General features: G+C 41.4%; 1 protein-coding gene across 2 annotated transcripts in view; it reads right to left on the reverse strand.

The window, feature by feature from the left end:
• Positions 1–10,183, reverse strand: part of LOC126456571 (sialin-like) — a 157,003-nt gene extending 146,820 nt beyond the window's left edge. For both annotated transcript variants that reach the window (XM_050092316.1, XM_050092315.1), the window contains exon 1: positions 10,161–10,183. In XM_050092316.1, the coding sequence (XP_049948273.1) occupies positions 10,161–10,182 (22 nt within the window). In that variant the 5' untranslated portion in view covers position 10,183. The remainder of the gene's footprint in view (positions 1–10,160) is intronic.
• Between the last annotated feature and the right edge of the window lie 1,613 nt (positions 10,184–11,796).

An 11,796-nucleotide genomic window follows, 5' to 3' on the forward strand; every position in this document is an offset into this window, starting at 1 on the left:
TGTACGGTAAATCCCTGCACCTTCGCTACCTCGGAGATGCTTGTCCGATCGCTCGTGCACCGACTATAACGTTCAAACGAACTTAAATCTTGATAAACTGCCATTGTAGCAGCAGTAACCGAACTAACAATTGCGCCAGAATCTTGTTGTCTTATATAGGCGTTGCCGACGCAGTGCAGTATTCTGTCTAGTTACATATCTCTGTATTTGAATCCGCATGCCTATACTAGTTTCTTTGGCACTTCAGTGTATATTGATGAAAAAAGTTCAGTTATCCTTTATCTATGATCCCGTCTATTCTGGGTGGACTGCGCCACATGAGCTTAAGGAGCAGTTTTCTTAAAAACGGGGGCAGGGTTTTGGGGGGTGGGGGTCGAGCCAAAATATCTTAGAGTTTTTCATTTTAGATTGTACGCGGTGACTTACCAATCATGAGCCGAATCGGTTGGCCGTATCTAAGACCCTCCCCTGCCAGACTTTGCACCGACAAACAGGAAAGCAACATAGAAGACTGCACTGCACTGAAGTTTCAAAGAATGTTTGAGTAGGATTCTACGTTATAAACGAAAACTGTTAAACTATGGGCGTTGTTCAGTACTGATTTATTTTGTTACCTGGTTTTCAGCTTACAAGGCCATCAACAGACTTTATCTGATGTACCGTTAGGCGACACATTCCTTATCACCAGCTGCGATTGAAAGAGACAAAAGTTGTTATTTTGTTATTTAGGCCGCAACTGACGTAATTTGAGTGCGTTCCGAAAGGTCGATCCTTGGTTCTGAGCCGACTGTGCTCTCTGCGCCGAAGCCAAGGAGGTTGGCGGAGCACGTGGTCTGTGTTCCCGTCCAAACAGGAACGATCTCCTCACGGAGTGTGAGGCAAGTGGCTCGAATGTGAAAGCGCCGCTAGTACCATTCTACTGCAACGGAAGAGGGTATACATATTCTGGTGTTACTGCTAATTTTAGTTACGTCGGTACGTTTATCACCATCTATTCCGCAACTTATGTATAGCGCGGTGCCCTGTGGAACTGCTACACCAAGCTGTTGTTAGCGAGACCTACGTCCTTCTATGCGATAGCAAATAAATTACCAGGACGGAACAAGTACGCAATTCACTCACAGCTTAGTAATGGAATTAGTATGTTTTATTCTGCTCATTACTTACGTGCTTGCTAGTTGTAAGACTGTGAATTTGGTTGTTCCCTTACAGAACTTGTGTCTGTGCTGACACTACCCTGGAAGAAGGTTACAACACATTGGGAATGGGCTCTAGTCAGCGACGTTTTGTGTCATTCAATTTGCTTTGTGTTTAGGGAACTCTGGATGCGTGTTTGCATGTTATCATTTGTCTTGACTGTCAGGCTGGTCCGGGGTACGGTTCCCTGTTGATTGTATTTCCTTGTGCAAGTATTGGCTTAGAACGGAGCTTACAGGTGGCGCCACGCCAGGTTAATTACAGTTCTCTACGAAAGATCACATTTTGGTTTAAAGTTACCATTCGGTATTTTGTCTATTTTACTGTCAGCGGAGCCATGTTGAACAAGAAGAAAAGAAATAAAAAACCAAGCTGTTGACTAGTGCAGCTTACATTACATTTTACTGCAGCTAGCATATGCATTGGGCGTCAGTTGTACGGTGCAATTTGTTGTTAGTGTAAGCCGTGTGTGAATTGTACATTGACTATTTGTGAGACATTATGTTTCTACTGCTTATAGGCTATGGCTGTTATTGTGTTAACCCTAGATAAGGTCTTCAGTTATAGTCGTATGAAGTGAACGTTAATAGACCCCTTTGAAAGCTTGTATTTAAATTGCACTGAACACACTAAGATTTTTTAAGTTATCATTTTGAATTTCTAGACTAACATGTCTGTGTAACTTCCTGCCTCCGAACGTGCAGTATAGTTTTCATTAAAAATCATCGTAATTTTAATGTTTGTTCAGAATCTTAAATGTGCCTGTCAAAAATTGATTTGCACATCCTTCAGAGCATGTTACGAATACATTTTGTAATTATTGCTATCTCAGCCGATGCTAATGTAGTCTGCATCTCAAATGAGTAAAGTCATACATTTGTATATTGTATTTAAGTCGATGGTGCAGAAGCACTAATTGTATCTGATGGCCTGTAAGCAGCAGATGTGTGTTTATAGAACTGTGCATGATAAGCAACGATATTACCAAGGAGCGAAAGGAGCTGATAATTGCATAAGGAAACCTGCTGAAACAGGTTACGTTCATTATACATGGATATATTTCTGCAGCATAAAACTGGCAGATACTGGCTTTTAGAATTGAAAAATGGTTCAAATGACTCTGAGCACTATGCGACTTAACTTCTGAGGTCATCAGTCGCCTAGAACTTAGAACTAATTAAACCTAACTAAACTAAGGACATCAAACACATCCATGCCCTAGGCAGGATTCGAATCTGCGACCGTAGCGGTCACGCGGTTCCAGACTGAAGCGCTTTTAACCGCACGGCCACACCGGCCGGCTTAGAATTGAAATATTATGATCATGAATGTTAACAGCTCATTCTACAAGTTAATCACTCGGTTTATCCGCTCTGACTTCCTACCACAGTCAAACTGACTCTCGTCATCTAAGAGGATACAATACAGGGTGCACATAAAGTCCGGGAACACTTTCAGTTACTTATTGCACAAGAACTAAACATTGTTCAGATGTCATACATATTGCATTTTGAGGAGAAACTCTGAAAGTTTTTTTTAATTTTTTTTTACAAACAATTGATATGCGAACCATGAGTGACACGGAAGACGTCAATACGGTAATCGAATTCTTGCCATACACGTCCCAGCATGGCTTCGCCGACTCTGGCAGTCGCTTCCCGTATTCTCTCCCGGAGCTCTGCTACATCACGTGGTCGAGGCGGTACATACACCAGATCTTTAATGTGTCCCCACAGAAAAAAAAAAGTCACACGGAGTGAGATCTGGTGATCGGGGAGGCCATTTCATGAAACAGCTATCCCCTTCTGTAGTACGGCCGATCCATCGGTGCAGCAGTTCCGTGTTTACGTACCCACGAACTTCACGATGAAAATGGAGTGGAGCCCCATCCTGCTGAAATATGAACGGAGAGTCCGATTGCACTTGAGGCATCAGCAATTGCTTCAACATGTCCAAGTAGGAATATCCAGTGACAGTGCTCTCGGCGAAGAAGAATGGCCAGTACAGTTTTCGACGAGACAAGGCATAAAAAACATTTACCTTTGGGGAATCACGCTCAAATTCAATACATTCGTGTGGATGCTTTGTACCCTCGATTCGACAATTATGCCTGTTCACTGTCCCATTAGTGTGAAAAGTGGCTTCGTCGCTAAAAATTAAGCGCCCAACAATGACATCCCCATCCTCATTCAATTGTTACAACTGCGAACAAAACTCAAAACGCCTGACGTTGTCGTCGTCATTGAGCTTCTGCACTAGCTCCAATTTGAATGGGTTCATAGCTTCCGTCGCAGGACTTTCCTCACTGTCGCTAGAGCCATTTCTGGCACGTCCACTTCTCTTTGCCGGACACGAGCAACCCGTCGTAACGAATTTGTTGTGCCAGTGGTAAATGGCCTTCCTTGTTCTTGGCTTCTTACCGTACTTGGTTCTAAACATCTGTTGAAGAGCTATAGCACACTTATTTTTGTTGAACTCCAACACACAGAAAGCCCACTCCGCACGTGAACTCGCCATGTTCGCGACTAGCGCTGACTATCGGCAAATTACCAAACTATGCTGTGGCGGTATAACATGAAAAAAAATTTTCAGTTTCTCTTCAAAATGACATATGTATGATATCTGTACAGTGTTTGGTTCTTGTGCAATAAATAATTGAAAGTGTTCCCGGACTTTATGTACACCCTGTACTTGTGAACAAAATTGCGAACGCATGGAGAGGGGCAGACACAGAGTAAATGTCATCTTTGACATTGTAATGTTAGCACAATTAAAAATGTTGAACAATGAAGAAATATAAAGGGAACAAAACGGAGAAACATTGAAAATAATAGTAACGTGTGTGTGTGTGTGTGTGTGTGTGTGTGTGTGTGTAAAATTAATACCAGAGTATCGAAGAATGGCTGGGAGAGGTAATACCCCTTCCAGCCTTTCTTCAATTCTATTGTCTTGCCTTTACACTGTGTAAATAACCTGCAATGTGAACATTGTACAGTGAACGGCACATGCTACAATTTCCAGTACAGTAAGCAACATCTTTTCGACTCTATCGCCCTTCAAAAAAACGAAAAATAACCTGTTTTGCACTTGGTCTGCTGCTGCGAAAAGGCCTCCGTATTCTACACTAACACAAGGAATGTAATTACATAATACTCCACCTGAAGACGATGGTCTGAATCATCGAAATGCGTACCGAGGAAATGAACAAATGTCACACATAGGAAGCTGTTTTATTTACACATGTACATCCACTATCGGTTGAGTGTAATTCTTTGATAATATAAATACAGAAAATTGCAACCAGTCATTTTTTTGAAATAATTATTTTTTTATTATTTTTTCGAACATTTTTCAGGCTCATTTCCATATGGTTTTCAGGAGGTTACATGGCTATTTCAAAGCGTAATGCTCCACTTCATGAGTAATATTTTTCGTAATGGTGTTCACCAGTATTGTTTTGCTCTTTGACGGCAACATTCATTTAAAGTTTGGCGATATCACTGTATACTGAAAATTGAATAACGAAATAAATTAATGTTTGTACAATATCTGCCATTTTTTACATTTCATTTATAATTATGAATTTGTTCGACCAGGGAGCGAACGAAAAACCAGTTAACGAGATTCTGCATAGTACTCTAGCGTGTTTGTGATCTGTTTATGAGTGTCTCTGTGCCTGTAAGTTTTTCTCTTTACACCCACCAACCCCCTGCCTCTCTCTCACTTTGTGTGTGTGTTTGTGTGTGCCTGCATCCATTTGAATGTGCTTGTATTTTCAAGTCTTGGCATCTCTGTCTGTCTGTCTGTCTGTCTCTCTCCCTCTACCTCTCTCTCTTTCTCTCTCTATGTCCCTTCGATTTCTACACCCTGCTCCACTTTCATCGTTTACCGAATTATCTATTGCTTGAAGTCCCAGGACGTATCCTATCAATTAATCCTTCCTTACACAAGTTGTGGCATAAATTTCTTTTTTACGATTCGCTTATAACCTATTCATTAGTTATGCGAATAATCCGTCGTTACATTTTTCTGTTTATCGGATACGTTTCTCTTCCATAAAACAGTACAATCCATATACGTGGTTTGGGGGAAAGGGTTCAAAGCACTTAAATTTTTAGTGGATCCATCTTACTTTCATAAAGGCTTTTTTTGCCATTGCCATTGAGTATCTTATATCCTCTTACTTTCCCCCGTTGTCAGCTATTTTGCAGCACAAATAGTAAAAATCATACACTACTTTCAACGTCTCATTTCCTGATCTAATTCCCTCACTGTTATCTGAATTGGGTCGACTGTTCTCCATTAACCTTGTTTCAGCTTTACTGATTTCATCATGTAACTTGTTTTCAAAGCGCTATCCATTCGATTGAGCTGAGTTTCTATGTCTTTCGTATCCCTGACAAAATTGCTATGTAACGGTAAACAGCTTTTTAATTTCTTCTTCTTGAACATCAATTCATTTTCCTAATTTCTTCTTAGCTTTCTTTAGAGATTGTGTTTGAAATGACTTTTCCTTAATCTCAATTTCTTAATGGTAACATAAGGAAGAGAAATGAATGGTTGAGCCCAAACAAAACAGCAACTCCCCTGCGCCCACCCACAAAAGATGATACGTATCTGGTGCAACAGCGACGGTGTGGTGTACTACGAATTGCTTCCCCTAGGTATGACCATCACTGCTGATATTTATTGTGAATAACTGAGACAGCTTGCACTGGCATTTCAGGAACAACGACCAGGAACACTACGTGAAGTGATGCTTCTCCATGATAACGGCCGCGCGCGTTTTGCTAGACCGAGAAAAACACTTTACAGGTGTTCGGGTTGGGAAGTCATTCCGCACCCACGTAATTCATCTGATCTTGCGCCTTCAGATTTTCACCTTTTTCTCTCTCTGTCGGACAGCTTTCAAGGAACCTTTCCGGATGAAAATGTGCTCCGAACGTGGCTCGACGAGGTCTTCGCCTCAAAACCACGTGATTTCTGCAGTTACGGAATCGAAAAGTTACCGCAGCGTTGGCAGACTTGTAAATAGTGAAATATTGATTCGAGCCCACAATGAGGCTTATCGGCACTCATTCTTTCCGTGAACCATTCGTCACAGGAACAGGAAAAGTGGATAGTTAGACTGGTACACAAAATACCCTGCGCCACGCATCGTAAGGTGGCTCGCGCAATATAGGTGTAGATCTAGGTGTACGCGGAGATGAAACGATTAGTACAAGGTAGGAAAAGATGGTGAACAGCTCCAAACCGTCAATATCCGAATGTGACTCAGATTCCCCGCACAGTCCGAATATTGATGTGAAGGAAAGGTGACGGGGGTGGTATGTGAAAGGGCGTGCAGCCACTGCTTATCGCTAACATTGCCAAACTCAAAACAACATGCTGACAAATGTTTTTTTTTATTCCAGTCTTTGATCACAATATAAATTCCTTTGACGATGACCGATCTCAGTCAGTAATGACCATTTCAGATCTGTTCTACACCATGTCCTAATGTGATAGAGCCGTAACGGCGTCGTCAAAACATATAAATACACTCAGCATAGCATCGCCATATAGATCTAAAATATGGAGTAAAATAGGCCACAACGTCCGGCATTATCACATTAGATCATGGTGTAGAACAGATCTGAAGATGGTCATTAGTGACTGAAACCGGTCATCGTCAAACGAATTTATATTGTGATCAAAGACTGGAATAAAAAAACATTTGACAGTATTGGATCACTGTTCATATTCGCTACTATGTCGCAGCCGGTGACAACATGCTGACGCTATGAAGACAAGGAATGAGGCGAGGAATAAGATGAAGAACATTTTCACGATGAAAATCAGCCTTAATTTAAATTCTGCTGAAGTTATGAGGAAATGAGTTATGAAGAGATGGGAGTAATTTCCCTAATTGCTGACGTGCTACTTTCTTATTAATGAACAGCGGCAGGTTTTGTGAAGAGATCGTTTAGTGGATGCGAGAGCGTTGCAGGTCTGTTCGACAATCTCTCGTTGCAGACGGTAGAAGAGAGGTGCTGCACATCATGCAGAGATTTACTGTTGTAATTCAGAGAGCGGACACTCGTAGAAGTGTCGGACAACATATTACATCCTCCCACATTTGCTTCGCGAAATGACCGCGTCAAGAATGTCAGAAAGATTGGAGCTCATACGGAGTTTTGAGGAGAGTTGTTCTTCGCACAGAGCATTCACGATGTAACAGCTAAGGTAATAAGCAACTGATATACCAGAAATATCCTCCACTACATACCGTAGTGTGGTTTACAGAGTACAGGTGTAGGTTGACAGATTTAAGGAATAAAATCTTCTCGGTTTTCAAGGCGCGTCAATTCCAATAAAATTCGGGAGCTTTCGATGGCTATCTCCGGAGAACCGAGAATTTATTCGGACATGCCGCGGCGAAAAACTCCGAGGAGACATATTTTAGGCTCTGTTCGTAATATAGCTAATTTTTGGTGTCTTGCTAATTTTATTTTTATTTTGAAATTTCTCCGCTATTCCGCGGGTGGCGTCGTCAAGAATGGTACTATATTTCGTTAAAGAGGTTTTTTGTCATCTTTCGGCAGCCCTGGTGAGTGATTTGTCTTCTACTGGCTGAAGATGAGTTGACCGTATGCGCCTTGGCCGCATATTATGACTGTCGAGGGGAGGTGAGAGGTGAGGGTAAGGCAGCGGAGACTCCTTCCCGCAGTGGTTGTACCACTGACCGTGTTTTGTGGTTACTCGAAAGCTGAGATTAGACAGCCAGGTGACATTGGCAGTGCTCGAAGACAAGACCGACTAGCATCGACCCTTTTCCGCTACTGGCAGCGCCAGTAGAAAAGGTCAGTTTGTCGTGGGCATGCCATATATCCACTCTCCCAACGCGGTACGTTGGTGCGGCTAAGCCGGTAAGGTGGGAAGGGGGCGGGGGGGATGAGGGAGCAGAAATACGTGACCGGGACACGAGCCGCGGTCTCCCGTGTCATGGAGCCATCACGATGGTCGGGACGCAGCACATGCGCAGAACACACGTCTGTGGTGTGACCAAAGCTTTTTAGTTGGGTTGGCGCAAAGGGGTCTCCTACAGACCGGGTCGTTGTGCTTTGAGCACTCTCAAGGCTGTATCTCAAGCCTTACTTGGCTGGAAACCGCTGTATCTATTTATCATCTCATCATGTAACCGAATTTCTATAGATTGTTTTAAAACACACTCCAAGCAAGTGTTTGCCTGTTTTAACAGTTTGGAGTCGCTATACTCCATGCCGTGTCCGTCGGAGAGGCAGTGCTCCGCCGTAGCTGAGTACGTTGTTTGTTGCTAATCTGTGTGGCGTTTGCGCCCCGCGCATCTTTCCTGTATCGTCCGCATGGTCTGACCTACGTACATTTTCCCGCACTGGTAAGGAATACGATAAACTCCTGGTTTTCGGAGTCATAAGTTATCCTTCACAGACCCCAACAAGGCTTTCATGTTGGGCGGCGGACGAAATACCCAGTTAACTAAATTTTTAGTCGATGCTTGACAGAACATGGCAATCATATTTAAAAGGAAAACTCTTCCTAATGTTATGCAGAATTGTATTTATTTCGTCACGAATCGACTTTCGGCTTCTCATGTCATCGTCGCAAACACAGATAAACACGATATGATACACAGATATTGTTTGTACTGAAAATACAAAAATGACAAATAGGAAAATATTACATTGATTACATTAAGTAAAAAGGAGGGGCAAACAATGTTTTTATGTGAAGATACACATAACAAATGAAGAGAAATAAAATGAATTTAAAGTTTGAATCTAGTATTTGTAACGACTTTGTAGATGTTGGAAGTTGGACCTTTCAAGGAAGTGGTTCACTTTTCTAACGTAATCACTTTTGTTCAAAAGAACTAAACTGATTTTTCAGCTTTGGTAGCGATGAAGTCGTTGGAGATTATTTTCTTCTTAAACTTCCAAATAATAGACTCAAACTGTAAATTCATTTTACTTCTCATCATTTGTTATATGTATCTCCACATAAAAACTTTGGTTACACCCCAGTTTTTAGTTAATTTAATTATTGTAATGTTTTCCTACGTGAAAATTTTGTCATTTTTGTATCTTCTGTACAAATAATATCTGAGTAAGTCGTACATCATGTTTATCAGTGTTTCCAACATTCATTTGTCACCTGAAGATGGCCTGAGGAAAGCGAAAGCCGTTCATGACCAAATAAATATAGTTCTGCACAACATTAGGAATTGTTTTACTTTATTAAAATACACAGTTATGTTTCCGGTGTTTTCCTGCCGATTTTTGCGGATAGGTTACCGTCGTAAGGGATTCATGCCGTCGCAACGGGTTTCACTTCTTTCTCTGCCAACTATGGCGTAGGTTTTTATTTTTATTTATTGCCGGAGATTTATTTATCCCAAATCTGATGCCGACCTATCAAATTAATCATCTCTTTAAACATGTATCTAACCCTGCAATTACGTTTTAGCTAGAATTGAAAATACGAAAATTGTTAAGTTCCACTGACTCGGTTCAGGGGAGCCTTTACTAGCATGTGGATGAGTTCATTACCTCTTCTAGCCCACAAAAATCAAGGTACAACAGGAACAAATAGAACAAACGGAACATTTTAAAACTGACAACTGCTCCACCGTTACTGCTGAAGAAAATAAATGATGTACTGCATACAGTTAATACCAATGAAAGTAATAAAGCGTTTGCTTAAGATCAACACTGAATCGCTGGTGTATGGCGGCGTATTAATTATATTCTTTAAAGTGGTTCCAGTTGTTCTGATACGCCTCGGCAGCTCACAGGGTTAAATGTCAGTCAGTCTTGGAGGTGCACTTAGTGGGTCATCGAGTATCATGTACGAACAAAATTTTACTTCACAAAAATTACGCATATAATGTACCAGTTTTCTGCGCGTTTCATGAGTTTGCCATGCCGGAGCTGCTGCAGCCTTACCTCTGCCCCTTGTCAGCGCCATGCTGGCCGGCTATGGAGTGAGCAACGGGCGCATGGCGACTGCTTTAAGAGGCAGAGGGCACAGTAAATCATTTCTTGTTTGCTAGCGTTTCTTATCGAACATCCTCCATTGTGTGAGGGTGCTCTGTGAGGTGACAGGGAGACAAAATCCCGCCGTCTGCTCGCCACTCTTTTTCCGGCGTCGTACGGATTTCAAGAGCGGTAAAGCCGTCTTTTGTTGCGTAGGTGCTTCGCAAATCCTCGTCTCGTGACGTAGCTCACGGACCATATGTGATGATATGACGCTGCATTTTTAAGCAACACAGGCAGCAATAATAACTAAGGTGCTCGTTTCTTCAGACATTTGTAAAGCCTACATAATTCATTCGTTTATGGACTCTCCTATTCATTCACATTTCATTTTCCACATGTATCCTCAAGGACGTGAAATGACCCAAAGAATATTTTACAGACGTGTTCAAATTATTAGACTAAAGACATTTTTTCCGAAACTTAACATTTGTTACACATTTACATACAAATACAGATTATATTTGTGCACACTATACTTTGTATGTATGCCTTTGTTCTTAATCAACGTTTTTATCCTAGTTTTTATTAACTTTTCACATTTCATTTCAATATCATTGTCATGGTACCAGATTTCCTCTAGTTTCTCCCTTAGGTCTTGTTTGGTGGTTATTGTAAATTTCATTATCCTCTGTTTCACAATAGTCCCTACATTTCCAATTGGGTTCATATCTGGGCTATTCCCTGGCCAGGGCAACACTTTCAGTTGCTTTTCTTCTAAGTACCTGGAAACACTTTTGGCTTTGTGGCAAGTTGCCCCATCAGGTATAAAAATGGCATCTTTATTGAGAAACCACTCATTTATTTGGGGGAAAAATTCCTTTTCAGGGATTTGTTTATACTGTTCTTCCCTCACTGTCCCCTCAACAATGTGTAATCTGCCAGGACCTTTCACGGACTTCACATTCCAGACCATAATGGAAGTTGGATGCGTCAAACATTGCTGCACACACTCAGCTTTGAACTGTTCTCCAGGTCTGCGACGAACATACTGGCTGCTTTCTTCCATCACAGTGAATATAGATTCATCACTGAAGCATACCTGAAGCATATGTACAAAATTCAAAGTTAGAAAAGTTAAGAATAATAGCGTAGGACACCTCAACAGTCCCAAAATTCAAATGTACAGCTCTTCAGTATCAATAAAACATCAGAATTTCAAGCGAAAACTCCTAACTTTAGACATCAGACCCATTTAATTTACCATATCATTGCACATACCTTAGTCCTCACTTGTCCACTCCTGAAGATGTTTAGCCCACTGCAATCTTTTGGTTTTCATGGCAAGTGTGATTATCTGTTTTTTCCTTGGTCGGCATGCCTTTAAACCACATCCAAACAGCCTCCTTCTCATTGTCACGCGTGAAACTTCAACACCAAAACCTTTCACCTGATGGCCCATGTCTATAGAAGTAAGTTTACAGTTCATTGTTTCCATGTTTGTTAGTCTTCTCATTGTTCTAGGACTGATTTTTGTTTTATGTCCACATTTTTCTTTCCTGTTTGGCTTGTATTCACCACCTTTGTGCACTGAAAGTCAGATTCT

The sequence above is a fragment of the Schistocerca serialis genome, chromosome 2 (genome assembly GCF_023864345.2).
Source record: "Schistocerca serialis cubense isolate TAMUIC-IGC-003099 chromosome 2, iqSchSeri2.2, whole genome shotgun sequence".
Taxonomy (NCBI): Eukaryota; Metazoa; Arthropoda; class Insecta; order Orthoptera; family Acrididae; genus Schistocerca; species Schistocerca serialis.